This window comes from Chelonia mydas, chromosome 22, assembly GCF_015237465.2.
Source record: "Chelonia mydas isolate rCheMyd1 chromosome 22, rCheMyd1.pri.v2, whole genome shotgun sequence".
NCBI lineage: Eukaryota > Metazoa > Chordata > Testudines > Cheloniidae > Chelonia > Chelonia mydas.
This window is the reverse complement of record NC_051262.2, coordinates 2,174,810-2,198,296: the sequence shown is the minus strand read 5'-3', so window position 1 is coordinate 2,198,296 and position 23,487 is coordinate 2,174,810. Positions and strand designations below refer to the sequence as shown.

Sequence of the window (23,487 nt, the reverse complement as noted above, 5' to 3'; positions counted from 1 at the left end):
ATCACGGGGCGCCTGGGGGTTTCCGGCTGGACAAATCGCTCTACGAACAAAACATCGTTTCTGACCTACGCTGCTGCACGTGGCATTGCTGGGCACCCCGAGCCCAGCTCCATTGAAGGCTGCCACCTGGATACAGTATTTAACCCCAGCCGGCAGCATGACCGTTTCCAGACTGTGCGTCCCTCCATCCACGGTCCTGTTGGAGCGATGGTGAGTTTCATTGCCCAGGTACCAGACCTGTAACACACCCAGACAGAGCTAGCACGGCTGTGATAAACCCAGACCAAGAGACAGGATGCCTGTCATACACCCAGACACAGATACAACCAGATACACCCCCACCCGCCCCAGGCCCCATGGACAGCTGTGACCCCCTAGATGACTAGATGACCTCCTGAGGTCCCTTCCAACCCTGATATTCTATGATTCTATGACCCCCACTTCCCTGGGCCCACAGACAGCTATGACCTCCACTGCCTCAGGCCCCATGGACAGATGTGACCCCCCACTGCCCCAGGCCCCACAGACAGCTGTGATCTGCTCTGCCCTGGGCCCCCTGAATAGCTGTGATTCCCACTGCCCCAGGCCCCATGGATAGCTGTGACCTGCTCCACCCCAAGCCCCACAGATAACTGTGACTCCCACTTCCCCAAGTCCCACAGACAGCTGTGACCCTCACTGCCCTGAGCCCCATGGACAGCTGTGACCCACACCCCCCTTGGCCCCATGGACAGCTGTGACCCCGCACTGCCCCAGGCCCCATGGATAGCTGTGACCCCCACTGCCCCTGGCCCCACGGATAACTGTGACCTGCTCCACCCCGAGCCTCACAGATAACTGTGACTCCCACTGCCCCAAGCCCCATGGACAGCTGTGACCCTCACCACCCTGGCCACATAGACAGCTGTGACCCCCACCACACTGGCCACATGGACAGCTGTGACCCACCACCGTGGCCACATGGAAGAGCTGTGACCTGCACTGCCCCAGGCCCCATGGACAGCTCTGACCCCCACCTCCGTGGCCCCATGGACAGCTGTGACCCATACTGCCCCAGGCCCCACAAGAAGCCCCAGGAACTCCAAGCTAAAGCTGCTCCAAAGGCACGACCGCACAGGCATGGAGGGGGCCTCAGCTGGTGCGGCTCCTCTGCCAGGCCCCCCAGGTCCTGTGTAAGGGGCATCGCTCACTGCCGCTCTGCCCAGCTGGCACACGGCCCCTAGGGGCTGCTCCCAGAGCAGAGCAGAGCAGCCCCCGAGATCCCTGCACAAACCAACGCTGACTCCTATGAATGCTCCTGAGAGTGACCGAGAGCCCGTGTCACTCTGGCAGGGTGCAGCCCAGCCCGGCAGCACTCCCAGGGCACACGGCCCTGTCCCCCGGCACCCTCCTGGTTACCTCCCCACCTTCGGGCGAGATCCCTCCGCGAGCCGGGGCTCCCGCCAGGTTCCTACGAGCTGCAGCCTGGCCAAGCCAGGCCGATTTAGCTCTTTACCCTCCGTCCCCACTGTGAGTGCCGAGCACGTCAGTGTCGCGCGGGGCCTGAGCTGTCGCCCCGGCACATCCTCACCTTGTAGCCCCGGATGATGCCGTTGTGTGCAGGGTGGGGAGGGGGGTCCCAGCTGATGAGCACTGTGCCATTCCCATCCTCCACTGCCGTGATGGTGACACGCTGAGGAGCTGCACTAGGCACTGAGGACAAGAGAGAGCCACTGAAAACCGCCTTGGGCAGCCCCGGGCTGGGCTGCTCTCTAGACACGGAGCCTGGGGTCCCTAGAGCCAGGCCCCGCACTCCGAGCACTGGAGTGTGTGGGGGGGGCAGCGGAGCTGTGGACCCTGAGGTCTCCCACCAGCACCAAGATGCCCATCGGAGCTTCAGGCAGGTATCACTAGAGAGGCAGGGCAGGTCATGGGGCCATGCACAGTGGGGGTGACTGCAGATGAAGGTACCGAGCTGGGCTCCTGGGGAGGGAACCTGGTGCCCAGGGGTGTTGTGCATGGTGCTGCTCCTCCTCCCCCTCTTCCCTCCCTGTCCCCTCTAGCAGGACGGTGACAGACCCCAGCCTTGGCACTTCCCCACATGGCCCCACACATGGGCCCTGGACGGTGCAGCCTTGGGGTGCCAGGGCACACTGGGCACCTGCCGTGCCGTTCACCCAGGAGGTGCACAGCAGCTGACTGGGCAGGTTTCTGTCCATTGCAGCGGGACCCCCTGCCCATGCTCCCCCTGGCAAGGCATGGGCCTTGTAAGGAGCAGCACCATGTAGAAGGGCCTGCAGGCAGCCACGCGCCAAGCCCTCAAACCCACCCAGCACGTCACTCATGGACTCCCTGCCAGGCCTGCAGCCTCTCTAGGTCCCCCATGTGACCTTGCTCTGCAGAGCAAGCTGAGTCAGGCCCTGGAGCTGGAGGGACTGGGGCCGCCTCGGGCTGTACCTTCCTCCGGGATCCAGAGATGCCTGATGTTGCTGTCCGGGCCATGGACCTTCCCGGTATAGGGCCGAACCTTGAACTCATACTTGTAGCCTCTCTTGAGGGCTGGGATGATGATGCTGTGCTCCCTGGGCACCTTCCGTTCAACCCAGTCCATGCTGACCGGCAGCAGGGAGCGGTACAGCACAGCATGTCCCTCAGTGTGCTGGGACGGGCGGATCACCTGAAAGGCAACCGTGGTCAGTGGGGGCACAGGACAGGCCAGCAGAGATCTGCCCAACCCCCCAGCCTGCCTGTGTCCAAGTCTCCTATTGTCCTTCTGCCCAGGATGGTGCTTGCCTTTGGCAAGAGGCTTGAGGACAGGCTGCCAGAGCTGCATCAGCAGGACTATGCGCTGGGAGAAGCCAGCTGAGAGAGCGGTTGCTATGGCAGAAAGCGCTGTATAAATGTTGATAGATGGGAGGGTGGCTGGGGGGATGGGAGGGTCAGAGGGTGGATGGCTGGTTGGGATCAGTGGATGGGATGAACAGATGGGTGGGAGAGTCGGTGGGTGGGTAAGTAGCTGGGAGTGGGATGGATGCGTGGTTAGATGGATGGGTGGAGGAGTCGGTGGGTGGGTAAGTAGCTGGGGGTGGGATGGACGGGTGGTGAGATGGATGGGTGGGAGAGTCGGTGGGTGGGTAAGTAGCTGTGGGTGGGATGGGTGGGTGGTTAGATGGATGGGTGGGAGAGTCGATGGGTGGGTAAGTAGTTGGGGGTGGGATGGATGGGTAGTTAGATGGATGGGTGGAGGAGTCGGTGGGTGGGTAAGTAGCTGTGGGTGGGATGGATGGGTGGTTAGATGGATGGGTGGGAGAGTCGGTGGGTGGGTAAGTAGCTGGGAGTGGGATGGATGGGTAGTTAGATGGATGGGTGGAGAAGTCGGTGGGTGGGTAAGTAGCTGTGGGTGGGATGGGTGGGTAGTTAGATGGATGGGTGGAGGAGTCGGTGGGTGGGTAAGTAGCTGTGGGTGGGATGGGTGGGTGGTTAGATGGATGGGTGGGAGAGTCGATGGGTGGGTAAGTAGTTGGGGGTGGGATGGATGGGTAGTTAGATGGATGGGTGGAGGAGTCGGTGGGTGGGTAAGTAGCTGTGGGTGGGATGGGTGGGTTGTTAGATGGATGGGTGGGAGAGTCGATGGGTGGGTAAGTAGCTGTGGGTGGGATGGGTGGGTGGTTAGATGGATGGGTGGGAGAGTCGATGGGTGGGTAAGTAGCTGGGGGTGGGATGGGTGGGTGGTTAGATGGATGGGTGGGAGGGAAAGTCAGTGGGTGGGTAAGTAGCTGGGGATGGGATGGATGGGTGGTTAGATGGATGGGTGGGAGGGAAAGTTGGTGGGTGAGTAAGTAGCTGGGGGTGGGATGGGTGGGTGGTTAGATGGATGGGTGGGAGGGAAAGTTGGTGGGTGGGTAAGTAGCTGGGGGTGGGATGGATTTGCAATGGTGCCTCACTCAGTTTCCAGGTGCCTGCCACCCCTGGGCAGCGCCGCTGCCAGACGTTGCCGAGCACAGGCCCAACTGTGTGGGGGAACATGCCAGTGGTGAGCCCGGGGGTCTGCCTGGCCCTGCTGGAGAGGCCTTGCAGCACTTGGCTACTATCCTTCAGGCCTTGCAGCACTTGGCTACCACCCTTCGGGCCTTGCAGCCTCTCGCTGGGGGGTCCTGTCCTTGTGCCCCTTTCACAGGCAGGTATCACAGCAGAGCCAAAGCCCCTCAGTCCTGCCTGCAACCTCCCAATGGCCTGGACGGCTTTCGTGCGTTACCCACGATCCCCTCCACGAGGGACGATGCTTTCAAGGCTGCTGTCCCCAGGCCGCTCTGCCAGTGGAGCTGGGGGATCCTGCCACTGCTCTCCAGCCAGCACTCCGCTCTCCTCGCTGAGCCTGTCCGTGCACGCTGGGAATGGTGGGGGATCCGAGCAGCACTGGGGCAGGGCAAGGTCTAGCCCAGCCAGGCTGTCCAGGGGGACAGAGCTCAGTGGGGCCCTGCTGGAAGGGGCTGGGTGTGGGCAGCGCTTTCCCATTCACAGTCTGGGAGTGCAGGGGCAGCTCCCCATTCCCTCCTGCTCCTTCGGCACACGGTGCCAGTGGCTGTAATTCCTGGTGCCCTGGTGGGGTGCTGGGCTTGTCCTGGGTGACACATTCCCTGGACTTCTCCGCTTTTGAACTCTGGGACCGTTTGCGGGCCAGGGATCACCGTGCTGCGCCCATCCCTGCGAGGGGGGCTGCCAGATGGGCAGAAGCAGACCATGTTGCCTGCGACTCTCTCTGCTCCCTGCCCTGTGCAAATGCACTGCAGCATGGCGAGGTGCTCGCCCTTCCAGCACGGGGTTGGCTCGGACAGGCTCTGAGCTGCTTCGGGACCAGCACAAGCCCAGGCAGGGCCTGGGGTGAGAACAGGCACTGGGAACACAAAGGCTGTATGTTCCCCTGGCTGCCTCAGTTCCCACATACATTAAGCACTGGGAGCCGACACAAGGAAGCCCCGTTTCCATACGAAGGCAACATGAGGATGTGAAAACATGAAGTCAGCACACCAGGGATAGACCCTGGGGGCCATCCAGAGTTTGGAGATCAGCAGTGGATTTGGGGGGATATAAGGAGAAGGCAGAAGGCCCCTTGTTATCCTGCACTGGGGAAGGAAAAAGGACAGAGCTCTTTACATTCACGAAGGCGGGATCCTGGCCAGGTTGGCTGGAGACACTGGGAGGTTGCCTTGGAGAGAAAAACTACTTCAGACAAGGGTTTGGCCAGGTACAGTTCAGCGGAGACTCTAGGAAGCGGGTTATACCTTTTGGTTTCTATGGAACCATTTCTGACTCTATGATCATTACTTATGAGTAAGGCTAAAAGTCTTTGTCACGGCTATTTTTAGTAAAAGTCACGGACAGGTTACGGGCAATAAACAAAAATTCATGGAGCCAGTGACCTTTTCATGACTTTACTAAAAATAACCAGGGAGCAGGGCTAGATGGGGGGAGGAATGGAGTCCCGTGGGGGAGGGGACTGACAGGCTGAGCTCGGCTCTAGCAGCCACAGCGGGCGGGGGGCGCAGCCACACAGCCCATGCTCCAGAGCTGGCCGCAGCTGCGGCACAGGGGCGTGTGGCCCCACCTACAGCCCCCGCCAAGCCCTGGCCACAGCCGGATGGGCGTGCACAGCCCTGGAAAGGCACAAGGGGGGTGCGTGGCCCAGGCTGCAGCCCCTGTTGGAAGTCGCAGGGCTGAGGCACACGGCTGTGGCCTCCACCAAGCCCAGGATGCCACAGGGCTAGGGCTCAGAGCCCCAGCGGAAGCCGCAGGGCAGGGGCGCGTGACCCTGGCTGCAGCCCCCGGTGCACAGGGCAGGGGCACAGTCCCGCCTCCTCCTCCTGAAGCGTGGACGTCACTGAGGTCCAGTAAAGTCCCAGAATCCACCTCACTTATTAGCTCTTAAATCTGGGGTTTTGATGCTAAACTCATGACTGGGTCGCTATCAATTGGCTGTGATGTTCCAAAGGCCCTGGCCCCGAGCTATAACACTCCGTCTGTGTGTACACCGCGCCCTGGAGACAGCCGGCCAGGAACGTCTGTGAGTGTCCAGTGGACACGGGCTGGGCACCTCAGGGAGCGCTCTGAGGGCCCCGAGTTCATAGACTCTCAGGGTTGGAAGGGACCTCAGGAGGTCATCTAGTCCCACCCCCTGCTCAAAGCAGGACCAATCCCCAATTTTTGGCCCAGATCCCTAAGTGGCCCCCTCAAGGATTGAGCTCACAACCCTGGGTTTCAGGCCAATGCTCAAACCACTGAGCTATCCCGCCCCCCCAATTCTGGGGGGGAAAGGATCCCTTCTTCACCTGACCAGGGACATGAACTCTGGATCCTCAGATTAAAAGTCTGACACTCTTCCAACTGAGCTAGCCTGGCGGGGCTGGTGCCTACCGCTAGCCCACACCAAGAGGGTGAGGTCGGGGAAGGCCTGTCAGCTAGGGCTTGTGGGGCCAGAGGCTGCTGGTTTCAGGGAGCTGAGCTAAAGCAGGCACAGACAAGCCCACTTCACACCCCCTGGGGAGTGCCACCCCCACCCCACCCTCCCCGTCACCCCACCCGTCCCGGAGCCAGGCAGAGGGGCCGCCCAGGGCTCGCTGGCAGCACTCCAGGCCGGGGCCCCCCTGCACTCAGCACTAGGGGAGACTGCTCACTGACCCTCCAGTGCAGGTAGACAGCGGACGAGGAGGGGAGCACGGTGCTGTTGTCCAGGTACAGCTGGACGTCCATCGTCTCCCGTGGGACGTCCTTCGGCCACTCCCTCTGCCCGGTGTCCAGGGGGTCTACGGGCAAGAAAGGGGCAAGCATGGGGTTGGGGACATGGGCAACAGGAGCTCCCCAGAGCAATACCACCCACAGTGAGCACCTTTAGACGTTGCTCCCTCTCCCCTCTGACAACCCCGCCTACGGGCTGTTACCATGTGCTGGCAGCCCAGACACCCAGCTAATGGACACTGCAGGGCCCCCAGCCCGGACATCTCTAACCCACAGTCCCCCCTACACCGTGGGAGGGTCTCTCTCTTGTTCAGGGCGATGTCCAGCCCGTGGGGAAGGGGGTCTGTGACTCAGGGCCCCTCCCGGTCGGAGCTGTCCCATAGAGGTCAGGGCAGAGCGCCCACCAGAGGCGGAGCCGTCCCTGGCCTGGGGATGCAGGCAGTTACACAGATCAGAGGAGCTGGCTCTTTCGTCTCCCGAGCCAGCGGTGTACCATGGGCTGAGGCATGCTGGGCCCTTGGGCACCCGGCTGCCAGGGGGGCCATCTGGAGGGCTCGGGGCTTTCCCCCATGCGGGGCTGGTCTGGTCACTGTCACAGGCCTATCGGGTTACACGGTTTCAGTGCCTGCTCACTGCTAGATTGTACCTCAGCCCTGTGGCCATCCGGGAGACTGGGGGGCAGGCCCTCTCCCTGCATCCCTGGGCTGCCTGCTGGCTCTGGGAGAGGGCAGGTGCTGCTGGCCCATGACCCCCAGCAGGTGCAGGGAGCGGGGCTCACTGTACCCCTCCCCCTAGGCCAGCCAGCCCGCTGCGGAAAGGAGCACTGTGTTACGGGCATACGCCAGAAGCATGGGGCTGCCCACCGAAGCGGGGTTGCCGGCCTGACCCGCCTGCGCTGGGCAGGCTGGAGGCAGAGCCACCAGGGGAAGGCACGGTACAAACTCAGCGCGCTGAGAGTCCTGCTCTGCCCTGTGGCTGGGCACAACTCCAGCCCAGGCGAGGGCTCCCTGGCAGGGTGCGCAGGCCTGCAGGGATGGGGGGCAGGGCTGGAGGCCGGATGCCAGAGGGAACAGACAGGGGAGCGCTATTTCGCTCCCTTTCCCATCACCAGCACTAGCGGGGATGGGCGGCAGTGCAGGATCCCGCAGCTGACAGTGGCACTACCCAGGAGGGCCTAAGCAATGGGATTTCTGGGGCCAACCCCCCTCCTGTAGCCCAGGGTGAACGTGGCCCATCAGTGAGAAGGGCTCATCTGTTATTGTCTGGGCCCCAGGCCCTTGGCAGGTCTGGGAAGCCAGGCCAATGCTCGTCCAGCTCTTGGGGGCCTCCCTGCCTCCAGAGCCCCATGCCTGCCAGAGACGCAGGGAACAGCCCTCGGGAAAGGCCAGTGGTAGGGTGACCAGGTGTCTGGTTATCGACCGGAACACCCGGTCGAAAGGGGATACTGGCGGCTCCGGTCAGCACCGCTGACTGGGCCATTGACTGTCCGGTTGGCAGTGCCGCGCAGCAGGGTTAAGGCAGGCTCCCTGCTAGCCTCTGTGCTGCATGGATCCCGGGAAGCAGCTGGTATGTTTGTCTCCCCTCTGACTCCTATGCATAGGGGCAGCCAGGGGCTCTGCACAGTGCCCCCACCACAAGCGCTGCCTCCGCAGCTCCCAATGGCTGGGAACCGTGGCCAATGGGAGCTGCGGGGGTGGCACCTGTGGATGGGGCAGTGCGCAGAGCCGCCTGGCTCTGCCTCCATGTAGGAGCCGCAGGGGGCATGCTGCTGCTTCTGGGAGCTGCTTGAGGTAAGCGCCACCCGGAGCCTGCACCCCTGCCCCCCTCACAGGCCCCAACCCCCTGCCCCAGCCCTGATCCTCCTCCCGCCCTCCAAACCCCTCGATCCCAGCCTAGAGCACCCTCCTGCACCCCAAACCCCTCATCCCCAGCCCTACCGCAGAGTCTGCACCCCCAGCCAGAGCCCTCACACTCCTTGCACCCCAACGCCCTGCCCCAGCCCAGAGCCCCCTCCCACACTCCAAACCCCTCAGTCCCAGCCCGAAGCCCCCTCCTGCACCCCAAACCCCTCATTCCTGGCCCCACCCCAGAGCCCACATCCCCAGCTGGAGCCTTCACCCCCAACACCCCAACCCCCTGAGCCAGCCTGGTTAAATGAGCTAGTGAGGGTGGGGAGAGTGAGCGACAGAGGGAGGGGGGATGGAGTGAGTGGGGGCAGGGCCTTGGAGAAGGGGCTGGGTATGGGCGGGATTTGGAGGAGGGGTGGGGCAGGGGCGGGGCAAGGGTGCTCGGTTTTGTGCGAGTAGAAAGTTGACAACCCTAGCCAGAGGGGAGACCACAGGTCCCAGAAATCGAACAGGAAGCCGGGAAGTGTGAAGGGAGCCGAGCCGGGGGAGACTCTGCTGTAGCTTCAACCCCCTCCATGAAGCAAACCCCCAGAGAGGCAGAGCTGGAGGGGGCAGGGGCTGGTCCAGCCATGAAGTGATGGGCCCAATCCTGCACACACTCAAGCAGCTGAGTCACTTGGGCCAGGTGAGGCACGCTTCCCAGGTGTGTCTGCAGGATCGGGCCCTGCCAAGGAAGAGGCAGGAGTTCCCAGCAGCCAAGGGCATTGTCTCCTGATGGAGCATCCGAGTGCTACTGTGCCCCGATCCCTGGGCCTGTGGTACCGCAAGGGTAAGTAGCACAGAAAGGGGTTTTCTTGGAGCTCATGTGGGGCGGTTTCAGGCAGTTCAGGGCATTGGCCTGCCCCTCTCCAGACGCGGGGACCCCAGCCTGTCAAGTCTTGGGGAGAAGAGGAGAGAATCGCTCCAGGGCTGCTCGGAGAGGGCCAGAGCTGATGGGGCTGGTGGGTGGGTAGGGCAGGGATGTTACGTGTGCCCAGTTGCAGGTGACAGCTTTCTGCCTCCCCCAGTTCCCGGGGCACGCAGGAAGCAGGGTGTGCGGGGCACTACGGTCTCGCTGCTGCCCGTGGGCATGGACCAGTCCTGGCGTGCTGTGAAGGCTGCATGGAGCTGCTTACCCTGCACAGTGAGCGAGGCCTGGGCCGAGATGGTGCCCACCTGGTTCTGGGCCGTGCAGATGTACCTGCCGGAGTCAAGCGTTGTCACATAATGAATCCGCAAGGTGTTCTCCTCGTCCACCTCGTACCTGGGCGTGCAAGACAGAACAGCTGCTGTGAGCAGGGGCAGGGACTGGCGGCCACTCAGTGTTTGTGCCAAGCCCTGTCCTGGCTGGCCCTTAGGCCCCCTCATAATGCACATGACTCATAATAACAACAATAAACCATGGGTGAGCAGGACATGGGCAGCAGGGCTCTGGGCCCCGGGCCCCAAACACAGGGGGCTCCCAGCTGCCTGGGCCCCTGGGCCGGAGCCTGGGATCTTGCATTTGCAGCGACCACTGAAATGTGGTTCCCTCTGCCCCCTCAGAGCCAGTGGAATCGCTATTCCAAGGGGTGGGAATTGCTTGTACTCATGACCAGTGGCCCCGGTAACAATACCAGGGTGTACCCCACTCTGTCCACCTCCAGGAGAACGGGAACAGGTGACAAGCTGGGTTTGCCTCCATTGATCCTGCTGGGTGCTGTATCGAACAGGCACAGAGTTCCCCCTCTCCCCCGTGGCCTGTGCAGTGTTGTTAAGTGAGCCTGGCATCCTCTACCTACCTTGCAGCAATGGGCTATGGGAATGAGTCGGTGCTTGGAGTACCTCAGTGCCGTGTATTCAGATACCAGCGAAAATGCTGACTGAGAGATCAGCCCCAAAGCTCAGAAGTTTCCGAATGTACACCACATACCTGCCCCAGGGCAGCTCGCCGGGCTCCTTGCGCCACCATACTTTGGGCATTGGGTCCCCCTGAACACCACAGCCCAGCTGGACGGTGCTGCCAAATTTGGCCACAATATCACTGGGTCTGCGAGTGAATGTTGGCTTTTCTGGTGAGGGAGAAGCAGAGATCTCAGTGACGCATCCCCGCCCTGCCGGGAGATGGAGCTCTGGGCTGCGAGAATTGGAGTCAGTGCCACGTGTTACAGGATCCAAGCCCGACAACCTCCTGTGCCCCCAGGAGGTCTCCACCCCCTACCATAGTGGTCCTCAAACTTTTGAGGGTCATGCCCCCCCTTACCCCGTCCGTGCCCCCTCCCCGGCAGAGCCAGGGCTGGGAGTGGCGGGGGGAAGGACATGGACAGGGGTAAGGGGGCCGAGGCTGGAGCTGCAGCTAGGGCTGGGGCTGGGAGTGGGGCAGAGAATGGAGCCGCGGCCAGGGGCTGAGGCAGAGGGCGGGGCCGGGGGAGGGCTGGGAGCAGAGCAGCAGCTGGGCCATGGTGAGGGCAGGCAACTGGGCCTCTGGCCAGGTTCCAAGCCGTGCCAAGGCTGGGAATGGGACCACGTGCGGGGCCGGGAGCCGAGGCTATGGCTGGGGATGGGGCCAGAGCAGAGCTGGGGAGGGGGGATGGGGGTGGAAGTTGGGTGATGCTCCCTCCTCACCCCCTGTGGGAACTGGCCCAGGCCTGCCCTGCCCCCCCCACCATGTTCCTCCATGCCACCCTAGGGCGGAGCGCCCCACAGTTTGGAGACCTCTGCCCTACCAGCATGTGCAGCCCTCAGGGAATAAGGACAGTCAGAAAGGGGAAGGACGTGGCTCTCCACAGCCATTGCCTGCGTTGGGAGTGTTGCGATAACTGGGTCTACAAAGGTATCCTTACTGTGAGCGCAACTGTGAAAAGCAGAGGAAGTTGAGACGATGCGAGCGTACCCTGTAACAACACAGGTTGAAGGGAACAGCCGCCAAAGGGAGCCAGAGACTGAATGTGTCCAAACGAAAAGGCCCCTGATGTAACGCTAGCACTGTCCACAGAACCCACGCCTCTAACATGGCCACCCCAACCTCAGCCACGCTGCTTTCCGCAACGCATGTGCCAAAGCTGTGCGCTAAATCTGTTAGTCTCTAAGGTGCCACAAGTCCTCCTTTTCCCTATGCACTGCAGTTAGCCTGCCTCTGACCACTACCTCCCAGGCCCCTCTCAGAGTCAGGATTCCTGAGCTCCGCTAGTCTACTGCTGTCCAGCAAATCGTTGTGTAACCCACTGAGAAAGTGTGTGCCAGGCCTCCCTCTGGCAGCAGGTCCACAACGCACATGGCAACTGTTGCTGTAGCTCCCAGGGTGGGTCGGTCCACGGGGGTGCGTGTCTGGGTGATAAGCTTTGGCTTTCGCGTTTAGTTCACTGAGGGAGGAAACATCCTTAAAAATGGGTTTCATAGTTTAAAACACAGCCTGTCAATTATGGTGTGCCAGAATGCAGGCGTTCCCCATTTCAGTCATTTCTCTCCCCTTCGATTGCCCGTTGCCAGGGCAGAAGGTGTGTGTGTGGGTGCTGGGAGAGGCCCCTGTCCACACTGCTGTCTGTAAGCTTGGAAATGGTTTCCCATGTGGCTGAACTGGGAGGAAGTGACACAGCAACTCCGAAAGCCTGGAGAGGTTGGAGTTCAAACGGAGCCATTTCCTGGAAATCTGTAGCTAAGGCAGGAACTCTTCTCTAGGGAAAGCAATTTGGGAGAGAAGCCAGTCCCGTGAGTCTCTAAATCATGCACTGGCTTGTGGTTCTGCATGGTTGTCACAAGAGTCCTGCCGCTTGAATCAGGCCCAGGGACTGTTTTTGGAAGCCTCTTATATTCTCCAGGACTCGGGGTGCAGGCTCCAAACCAGGAGCCATGGAGTGAAACTGCAAATGGAGCAAGCTCCCAGGGAGAGACCCATGTGTTCAGAGGGGCCAGGCCGCCCCCAGGAAGGGTTCTCAAAGGATGGAGACATTCTAGGTCAAGGAGGCTGGGCACCAAGGCGGGGCCTCAGGGCCGCCTGCCTCCTGCTCTCCCAGCACATCCTGGCCATTATGGCAGAGGAATGCCAGGGACCACTTGGCTAGGAATCTCCTCCCCCAAGGGGAATGTCCCTTTCCATGCAGGGAGCCCCTGTCGCCAGGGATTCCCTGCAGCCGGCAGCACTCCTGGGCGCTTGGCTTCACAAGCTCCAGGGAGCGTCGCCTGGGTCCCCAGCAGCCTGAACTGGTCCCCTCGCCCTGGGGAGCAGGATTCCTTGGGTGCTCTCCTCAAACCTCCTGCTGCCCTGAGAGGGGGAGCTGCTGTTAGGGTCGAGGAGAACCAGTCCCTCTCATGGGTGCTGACCTGCTATTAATGCCCCTCAGATGGTGACCGCACTGGGCATGCCGGGCACAGGCCATGTGGGTCCTACCAGTGGTCTCATTGGTCAGAAATATGTCAACTGGCCAGTTTTCTGGCACCCCATGTGTGACAAAGTGGGGATTTTTCATAATGTTTTGTATGAATACTGTGTGTGCCTCAGTTTCCCCGATGTGCTGCATAGTTAACTAGGTGAGGAGGAAAGGTTGTTTACTTTTTGCAGAGATCCAGGTGAGACTGACCCTGGCTGTCTGGGGCCTGGGCCCAGGGGGAGTCCCTGAAGACAAGGGCCACTCCCATTCCCTGGATATTTGGCACCTAGCAACTAACGACAATGGATGGCTCAACCTCCTTAGGAAGCCAGTCGGGTGTGACCAGCTGGAGAACAAAGGGCTAGGGGGGAGGCCAGTGACTGTGTTTGCCTGGAAACAAGGACAAAGGACTGAGGAGGGGCCAGGTGGGTTGTTAAGGGTGGACTGCTGGAAGTGTTGGGGGGGGAGTGGCTTCTGGACTGGGACTACAGAGCCTCAGAGGGACTCTCGATACTGCACTAACCCAGCTGGACTTTGCTGTCACTTCCCATTCGCTGTGTTAACTAAGGACGTCCTGCACTCTGTTCCTGCTGTCACACCCCTGGCTGGGTGTCACTCGTGTCAGGAAGCTGAGGGCGTATTGCTAACTTTGGGTGTGCAAGTCCTACTCAGGTGGACTGGCTCCAGGAAGCTCATGGCATGAAGCTGGGGGGCTGAAAGCTCTGAGGTTCGGTCCCAGGAGGCAGGGAAGCCAAGGGGCTTACCCAAGTGAGAGAGTGACCCTAAGGGGGCTGACGTGCTGAAGGGGTCCTCCCAGGGACGGTCCCAGAGCTGTGGGTCCGTGACACCATGGCAGCTGCTTGGATATCAGCTGAGCGCCAGGCCTAGTGGGCAAGGCCCAAGGAGGGGACTGTCTCCTCACCCAGGACAGACACCAGGGCCGGTTTGCTCTCTCGTTGTCCTGCCTGGTTGGAAGCCACACACACATACAGCCCCGCATCACTCCTCTCGGCACGCACCATCAGGAGTTTCCCGCTGGAGACCTGCAAGGAGGGAGAGAGGGAGTCAGGGCCCCACATGTCGCCCTAGCCACAGCCAGCCTCAGTGCAGGAACTCGGCATCTGGGGGGAGCTTGGCTTGTGCCCCCATGCACTGGGCCAGCAACAGGAACGGCAGCACCCCGCCAAGTCCAGTACAACATAGAAATGGCTGAAAGAGTGAGAGAGTGCGTATCTGGGCTAGAGAGTGACAGGCCTGACTGCCCACACACGGCCGAGGAGCTCCGTCCTAGCCCTGGGAAGAGGGGGCCAAAGCGGCCCTGTTCAAACCCTGGGACAGGAAGCTGGGGGCTGAGGCGACTCCACCTGTCTACGGGCAGCGAACACTGTGAGGCTTGGTGCTCTAGCATGCAACCATGCCCCCTGCACGGTGCTGGAGGCAGGGAGGTGGGAAAAGCCTGTGGGCAGGGTAGGGTCTGAGGAGGGGGGAGAGTATTGCATCCAGTTTTGGGCCCCCCACTGAAGAAGGGATGTGGACAAATTGAAGAGAGTCCAGCGGACGGCTACGAAAATGATTAGGGGGCTGGGGCACATGACTTACGAGGAGAGGCTGAGGGAACTGGGCTTTTTTAGTCTGCAGAAGAGAAGAGTGAGGGGGGATTTGATAGCAGCCTTCAACTACCTGAAGGGGGTTTCCAAAGAGGATGGAGCTCGGCTGTTCTCAGTGGTGGCAGATGACAGAACAAGGAGCAATGGTCTCAAGTTGCAGTGGGGGAGGTCTAGGTTGGATATCAGGAAACACTATTTCACGAGGAGGGTGGTGAAGCCCTGGAATGGGTTACCTAGGGAGGTGGTAGAATCTCCATCCTGAGCGGTTTTTAAGGCCCGGTTTGACAAAGCCTTGGCTGGGATGATTTAATTGGTGTTGGTCCTGCTTTGAGCAGAGGGTTGGACTAGATGACCTCCTGAGGTCTCTTCCAACCCTACTCTTCTATGATTCTATGACCGAGCTTACCTCGTAATGGCCATCTTTCTGGCTTATGGGGACCCCGTCCTTCTTCCAGGAGATGGTGGGCTCGGGATGCCCCCTCGGGGGCACACACTCTAACAGCACCTGCTCCCCCACCGTCACCAGCAGGTTGCTGGGCTGCAGCCGGAAATCTTCCCGCAGCGCTGCAAGGAGACCAAATATAAGCCAAACCACAGGGCAAGGCCTCCAGCCCTCCTGCTGCCCCGGCCTGAGAGGCAGAATCTGGTCCAGCGACTCCCCCGGCATTGAGCCCCTTTTCTCTTTTGGCACATCCGCCTGCTCCTGCCAGTGGGTAGAGCCTGTGGGGGGAGGGGCACACGGACGGCTCCTTGGACCCAGACTGGGGCCTGCTGGGGCCCTCACACACCTGGGATGGCTTCTGCTCCTCGCTAGGATTTGCCCAGGGTTTTGTGAGCATCTGGCTGAAAATCCATGAGCCAGAAATAGCAGAGCAGCGAATGGAACGTGGCCCCGTCCCTCATGTCTATTCAGCCAGCTGCCCCATAGCCAAGCTAGGACCCCTCCAGCCTCCTGCTCTTCCCTGAGCCCCTGCTGTCATGGTCCTGTACCAGGTAAGGACGGGCTATGGAGCTTCCTTCTGAGTGAGCCCCCCAACTGTGTTCAGGATCAGCCCCTCTGATGCTCTGCCCCATGGCTCAGGGGAGCTGAAATACGGTACGTTACACACGGCGCCACCAAGTGGCTGAACAGCATAACACAGTTTAGCATGCCATTTACAGGATTAGGCTGTCTTTGAACTTCCGTATCAATCAGTCTGTTAAGTGTCTCTGAATCACACTGGTTTTCTAATTACACGACCGAAACCCGTAACGACGTGGTCATCTGGCTGTCCAGTCGTTACAAGAGGTGGCTGTGGTCGGTCCGGAATCCTTGAGTCTTCCTTTCCTTGTTTTGCATCCGCCAGCTGCAGAGTTTGCTCTGTTATTGATTGTAGGACCATGCAGGGGGGATGCAGGACCAGGCAGCCTTAGCTAAGGGCGCCAGAACCTTTGTAGAAGTGGGGAGCCACCAGCACTAGAACTGGGGGGGGCAGGGGACCATGCACCCCACTTTTAAACATGGGCATAGTTTGGGGGGCAGGAGGGAGGTGTTGCCCCCCAAAACTACACCTATATTAAAAAGTGGGGGGGGGTTATGGCCCCCCGCTGAGTTCGGGCTGCGTTGGCTTAGCCACTCCAGCCCCATCTCCAGCAAGCTCCTCTCATGCCTGTGCCTGCCGAGGAGGAGAAAGTGGACAGTGCTTCACCAGGCCAGCACGTCATACAACAAGCCAGGACTTTACCAAGGGCTTCATTAGAGTTGCTAATAAAAGCATCTCCCAACCCAGGTTTGCCTGTATGAATATTTTAACCTGCAGACACCAAGAAAGGCCCTGGTCTGAGCTGTGGGAACCGGAGACTTAATGGAGCCTGATCGGTAAGGAAGTGTTAATTGGAAAGGCTCTGGGCCTGCCCAGCAGAGAGGATTGCATTGCATCACTAATGAAATGTGGGTTATTGTGCTGAGCAACACTTGCAAGAGGAAATATTGTGGGGGGAGGGGGGACCCGCTGCGACAGTCCAGAGCTGCAGCTGCAGACAGCCAAAAATGCAGACAGTCCCCTTACATGGGGGTGCAAGCAGCAGACATGCAGTGAGGGAGCAGCGAGCGTGCGGCAGGGGAGCAGCGAGCAGGTGCGGCTCGTCTGGCCCAGAGCAGAGACTGTCCTCCAGGATTTCACCTGCCAGGTCCCGTGACGATGGGAAACTCCAGGTCACTTTACCCCATTGCAGGAAGCCAGGAGCCAGCTGAGCTTCAACACATGACGGACAATGACCACCGTGATGCTGGAATCGGTGGGCGGGGATGGGAGGGCACCGGGTTTCAGTGAACCCATGACTGTGGGTGTGAGATGGGCGAGAGCTCGCCTTGCTGCTGCAGGCAGACACAGCGCCCTGCCCCGTGGGCCCAGGCAGATGCAGCCCCCGGCTAGCTACATTTTCAGAGACTGAGTTGGGGCTGGAAATCCCTTGGCCCTTTCAGAGGATGGTTTATTCACCACAAGGCTGATACCATTCTTAGATTGGCATTGAGCTCGCCGAATCATTTCTACTGACCTGAGGAGGCTGCACTGTTTTGGTAATGAGGAGAGGAAACGGTTCGATAGCTTTCAGCCCACACAGGATCGCTTTGGTTTTCAGGCATTTGCGAAAAGCCAGTGACCGGCTTCACAAACCAGCCAGTGGACGAGCCACCACCCTCCTAGGCACAAGGCTGGTGGTTAGCGCGCTCCCTGGACATGGTGAGCTTGGGGTCAATTCCTGCTTCCGCTGAGGTGGAGAAGTCTCTCCCACTTCAGGCCAGGCCCTAGCCCAGGGGTGGGCAAACTACATCCGGCCCTCCAGACATTTTAATCCAGTCCTCGAGGTTCCGCTGGGGAGTGGGGTCCGGGGCTTGCCCTGCTTCAGCTGGGGAGCGGGGTTGGGGGCTTGCCCCACTCTGCATGGCTCCTGGAAGCAGTGACATGTCCCCACTCTGGCTCCTATGCATAGGGGCTGCCAGGGGGCTCCTCATGCTCCCTGCCTCCTACCCCCGCCCCGCCCCTGGGAACCACAGCCAATGGGAGCTGCAGGGGCGGCGCCTGCGGACGGGGGCAGCGCACAGAGCTGCCTGGCCATGCCTTCGCAGAGGAGCTGGAGGGGGGACATGCCACTGCTTCTGGGAGCTGCTTGAGGTAAGCGCTGCCTGAAGCCTGCACCCCGACCCCCTCCCACGCCCCAACCCCCTGCCCCAGTCCTGATCCCCCTCCTGCCCTCCGAACCCCTCAGTCCTAGCCTGGAGCACCTTCCTGTACCCCCAACCCCATCCCCACCCCAGAGCCCGCACCCCCAGCCAGAGCCCTCACCCCCTCCCACACCCCCAATTTCATGAGCATTCATAGCCCGCCACACAATTTCCATACCCAGATGTGGCCCTTGGGCCAAAAAGTTTGCCCACCCCTGCCCTAGCCCCTTTGGCTACAGGGGCCTTCTTAGCCTTGCCACTTTACATAAATAACGACAGCCTCATTGGAGCAGGGGCTTCAAGCTGAGTCTCCCACAGCCAAGGTGAGCACCTGGCCTGCCCGCTCTTTTCCTGGCCAAAGGACTAGCCAGGGTATGTCGTAGTAGCAAGCCGTAGTCATTCATGATGACAGTGAATACCCATGGCTCTTCCTCACTCCCCACCCGCTCTCTGCCCTTCCCACACCTGCGCATGGTGGGGACTATCAGGCACTACCCGTTAGCTCCCTCTGCAGTTGAATAGCCTAGGGCACAGTCCAGCCTTTAGACTAGAAGCTGCTCACGACAGCTACAGCTACAGCTACTGGGTGACGTCTGCCGGGCAAATTGTTTTGCCACAAGTTTTTTCGATTTTTGTTTGGGGCCTGGTTTCAGTTGGAAATCTGGTTTGAAAGTCTCATTTTGACTTTTTGATTTTAAAGGGTGTTTCTATTTTAAATCTTGCCAGATTTTTCAAAAAGCAAGTGCGCAAAAGGTCAAAAAACACACAACATGGCCAAAATTGAAATGAAAAACTTAAAAAAACCAAGTTTTGAGTCGACCGAGTCGACTAAAGGAAAAAACAACAAAAACGAAAAACATTTCTGGTCAACTGAAAATGTCTTGGTCAATTTGGGACTCACTTTTTTTTGGTGTGTTTTCTGATTCAATGAAAAAGATTGTTTTGGTTCAAGTCAAACCAGACTGGGGGGTGGGATTTTTCATTTTGGTCTCTGTGATAAATGAAGGGTGGGAGATAGCTCCCTTTTATGGACCCAGCAAGCCAGTTAGCTATAAAATCCCTCTTGGTAGCTGTTCTCTACTTGCTTTACCTGTAAAGGGTTAAAAAGTCTGACTGCATACATAGGTAAAAGGAAGTGAATGGGCACCTGGCCAAAAAAGCCAGTGGGAAGGCTAAAACTTTTTAAAATTAAAACAAGACTCCCCTTTTGTCTGTCTGTGGTTGTTTTCTGGAGAGAGGACACACAGAGCAGCAATGCTGTAAAAGGCTTTAAGCCAGGTATAAAAAAAAATCATCAAATCATACCTAGGAACTACTTATTTGAAACCCCAGATATGTAAGTAGATCAGGAAATGTCTAGAAAGTCGCAATTAGGTTTCTCTCTTTTATTTCTGTCAGGGTTGTGGCCTCCTCTGTGCTAACCCCAGATGCTTTTGTTTTGTTTGTAACCATTAAGCTGGACCCCAAGCAAGCTATCTTGATGCTTAATTCTTGTAATTGTTTTTTTTTAAATCTAGCAAAAAGCCTAAGTTCCAAATATATTTTCTTCTTTTTTGTTTTTAATAAAATTTACCTTTTTTAAGACCAGGATTGGGTTTTTGTGTCCTAGGAGGTCTGTGCCTATTGTTTAATTAGCTGGCGGCAACAGCTGATTTCCTTTGTTTTCTTTCTCTGCTCTTCCCCGGAGTGGGGGGTGAAAGGGCTTGAGGGTACCCCAGAAGGAGGAATTCCCAAATGCGCCCTCCTGGGTCCAAAGGGGTTTTTTTTGCACTTGGGTCGTGACAGCATCTACCCATCCAAGGTCAAAGAGAAGCTGTAATCTTGGGAGTTTAATACAAGCCTGGAGTGGCCAGTATTAATTTTTAGAATACTTGCGGGCCCCCACCTTCTACACTCAAAGTGCCAGAGTGGGGAATCAGCCTTGACAGCCCCTGAACCAAAAAATTCATTAGTCACTCAGCTCTACTTCCTACTAACCTGCAAAGAGTCCCCCACTCTGCGGGCACTGAGTGAATAACCATCATCCCCATGGCATGGGGGCCTTGGAAAGCTACCTTATAAATATTGGGAGAGTTGCCTGTGGATTTCAGCACATCCTTCCCAGTCCAGTTGCAATGAGCATCTCCCTGAGCTTTACTCAGGTTCCAGACAGAGAGACAACGTACCCAGACAGCAGTGCCTGGGCCAGAGCTCCAGATACTGCAGGAAACTGGCTCCTTTGCCTTCACATCCAGGTACAGACCAGATAAAGAGAAGTACCCTCCAGTCGATACATTCCTCTTCTCCAACCAAAGCCCAGTGCAAGGGCATACTTGGAAGGCCATGCTTTAGGGAGCTGGCATGCAGGAGGCTATCCTGGTGTCTCGCAGCGGTGACATGGGGACCTCTCTACGTATTTGTGTCACTCAGCCTCAGCAGGGGCTAAGAGGCTGCACTGGAGCTGCCTACCACCCACAACTCTCAATTTCCAGCTTTCGCTTCATTTCTTGTGTGAAAACTCTTGATGGGCCCAACCTTACTTCAGTAGAAGTTGAGGGTGCTTCAGGTTAGGCCCCCTGTGGCTACCCCTGAGCAGGACATGGGAAATTGCTGTTGGCATTATTTACCCTCTTTCACTGGTGCGTCACGGGTTAATATTGTTTGTTCCCCAGCTGATTTGTTTGGTTAAGTCACAGAGCGGGAGGGAAAGCTGTGGTCATAGTTAGCAGGCTCAGCAAAGCACTGAAAGCAAAGTCAAATCTCTCGGCTGCCGGTAAGCACGGCCATTTCCAGGCTCTCAAGCCAGCGAGCAGCTCCCAACACCTTACCGGCAATGTAGAGGGACGCATTCTTGCTGCTGGCTGTGCCCAGGTGGTTCGTGGCTACACAGGTGTACACCCCTTCGTCGGACTGGCCCTTCCGCTGGTTGAGGCGGAGGAAGAAGAGCGACCCATCGGGCAGAAGGGTGCGCTGGGAATAAACGTTGTCTTTGCTCGTTTCCACATACTCCCCATTGCGGTACCACTCAATAGAGGGTGCCGGACTCCCTGCCACACGGCAGTTCAGGGTGGCAGGCTGGTCCCAACGCACCACCAAGTCCGTTGGGTGATCAATGATGTAGGGCGGGAACTCCTCCGAATGGGACTTTGACCCTAGGGATAAAATGGCAGAACGTGATATCATCCAACTTCCCAACGCTCCCCCATCACGCGGCCACCCCATGTCACATCACTGCCCCACCAGCACCAGGGGCAAGCCCTGGCCAGCCATTCTCTTACACCCTTTCTAAAGCCGCTCTTTGAGGGGTTTCCAGGGGCTAGACTGAGTGGGTTTAGATTCTGAGATCCCAGCAACCAAACGTCCCCCAACCCTCCTCCAGCTCAGCTCCAGCATTTCTGTGGAAGATGGCGACTGCCTGAGCTAATCTCTGGTGACAAGCTGCCATTTCCGGAGGGCCCCTGGAGGACAGCAATTCCCACCATCTTCCCCCCAGCCCCTTCAGTCCTGCAGCAGCAGGATATTAATTATTAACAGTATTATTGTCTGCATTGCCATAGACCTCGGCACAGGAGCGGACTTTCTTCTTTCGGGGTGGGTGTTCCACCCCTGCTCCGCTCCGAGGCCCCGCCTCCATCCCGCCCCTTCCCCCCAGGCCCCACCCTCGCTCCGCCCCTTCCCGCTGCCGAACCGCGGATGGGAGGGGGGGCTGGTGGGTGCTGAGCACCCCCTAATTTTTTCCTGTGGGAGCTCCAGCCCCAGAGCACCCATGGAGTCGGCGCCTATGGACCTAGGAGTCCCAGCCATGGGCCTGAGCCCCATCGTACTAGGGGCTGTAGAAACAACGTAAAAAGACAGTCCCCACACCAAAGAACTTCCAAGCTAAGGCAGGTGCAGGATACCCCTCCCCAGGCATGCGCCGCTCGCATTCGCTGGACACTGGCCCAAGGGGCAGGGTTACAGCGCAACCGCCATCGATCACTTCTCTTTGGCTCAAAGGGATAGAAGCACCACAGACAGGGTCATGACACATCCCCAAGACGATGGCAGATTGTCACGGTGCCAGCTGGGATCTGCGAGCTCCGAACTTCCTAACACACTGGCCAAAAATGTCTGCTCTCGAGGGCAGGAGCTGGACCTTCCTGGCAGCCCAGAGAGTGCTGAGAGCTGCTGGACTGCCAAGAGTCCATAACAGCAACGGGTCCCGCCTGAGCCAATCTTCGTGAGCGCCTGGAATCATTTGCAAGGGGCAGATTTGGCTCCCAGTTCCATGGCTGTAAATCAGGGTTACTTGGCCCTGGAGGATCTACACCACCAATATCACTGAAACCAGGAGCTGCCCCACAGCCTGTCATCGCTGGGGCTACGAGAACTAAGTTGGGATGCAGTGATGGGAATGGCTGAAGGATGTGAAGACAGCGGTTTGGGCAAGGAGCTGGGAGTCCCGACAGTAAGACTCAGACACTGTGTTTTCCCCTGGACTCACATTTTGAGATAAATTATTCCTTTTTACTGTCAAGGGCTGAAGGATTTTAATTCAGGGCACAAGAGACCAGGGCAGCTACTCTAAGTTCCTGATGTCACTGGGAGTTGGGGTGTGCAAGGAAAGGGCCCTCAGTGACCCCACGAGCCCTGGGACAGTTAGCGCTGAGTGTGGTGCTCCTGGGTCACATCCCTTTAACTGGCTTAGAAGCCCTTTAGTTGCTCCCCCTCCCCTCGGCTTCTATTGCAGAAGCCACCAGAACATAACCAAGCAACACTGTATATTAAAGCGGGGCTGGGCAGCATCACCTGGGATTAAGGTGGCCAACACTTCCCAACATAAGACCCTGGTTTCATTTCTTTACAACTTCGTTAAACTCTAACCATTCAGGCTGAAACTTTCCACGCCAGCTGTCTGCCTCGGATGGAATTTGTAGGGAAACTTTCAGCCAAACCATGGGGGATCCAAACCCGACGCTCCAGCCAAGTAGAGCACGACTGCAGAGCAAGCAGGAAAAACACACTGGAGAGAAAATCCTGCTCTGACATCTTGCTGCCCTCCAGGGAAGAAGCGAGGGCCGCGGGCGCAGGGGTGTGTGCACCGTGCCCTGTGTGTCCCTGGCAGGGTGGGGTGAGGAGGGAGCTCAGAGCTGCAGGGGCAAGGGAATCAGAGAGTTGGCGCGCTGGCTGGGGGAACAAGGCCAAGGAGCAGCCTGAGCTCTTGGTCCCGTGAGCCCGCCACGCTGCACAGAGGACTCGGCCACAGCTCCAGGGGAAGGAGATGCCTGAAAGGTGGCTTGGGGCGGTGTGTGGCCGACCAAGGTGACTGCTGCTGATACAGCCGAGAACGGTGTTGGAGCGAGTCCTGGGTGGGAGTTAAAACCCACCGTTGGCATGGGGAGTTCCCACCTGTCAGTGCTGTCTGTGGCCATCTCTAACACCGCCCCAGCTTCCCTCTGGCTGGTTTCCCTTTGCACGGAGGAGCCAGGCAGCAAAGCCTCTGTCTCCGTTCTCACTAGCACTAGGCCTGCTGGCCACTGGCACAGGAAAAAGAGCGACACACAAGAGGGCCGGCTCTCCCCTGCCTGGAATGAGCTACTGCCATGCGAGTCATACACACCAGTTCCTGGGCTGCCGGGGGCTGGCTGGCCCACTGGAGCAATGCTGAGCCACACCAGCTGGGAGACCAGCCGCCCCAGTGCTGTTCAGACACGACCCCGTGGGCAGTGAGGCCAGGCCCCTGGCTGGGCTGACTCTGGGGGGCGGGTCCAGTG

At 58.8% G+C, this 23,487-nt stretch overlaps 1 protein-coding gene across 5 annotated transcripts in view; it reads right to left on the bottom strand.

Annotated features, from left to right (window-relative positions):
• Positions 1–23,487, bottom strand: part of ROBO4 (roundabout guidance receptor 4) — an 88,479-nt gene that overhangs the window by 34,408 nt on the left and 30,584 nt on the right. For all 5 annotated transcript variants that reach the window (XR_006286959.1, XM_043533866.1, XM_043533868.1 and 2 more), the window contains exons 2-10: positions 20,563–20,886; positions 14,957–15,114; positions 13,866–13,986; positions 10,510–10,648; positions 9,734–9,861; positions 6,655–6,779; positions 2,437–2,656; positions 1,571–1,692; positions 66–237 (exon numbers count right to left, since the gene is read on the bottom strand). Coding sequence is in view for 4 of the 5 variants with exons in the window: in XM_043533866.1 (XP_043389801.1) it covers positions 66–237; positions 1,571–1,692; positions 2,437–2,656; positions 6,655–6,779; positions 9,734–9,861; positions 10,510–10,648; positions 13,866–13,986; positions 14,957–15,114; positions 20,563–20,886 (1,509 nt within the window). In the remaining variant the exon portion in view is untranslated. The remainder of the gene's footprint in view (positions 1–65; positions 238–1,570; positions 1,693–2,436; positions 2,657–6,654; positions 6,780–9,733; positions 9,862–10,509; positions 10,649–13,865; positions 13,987–14,956; positions 15,115–20,562; positions 20,887–23,487) is intronic.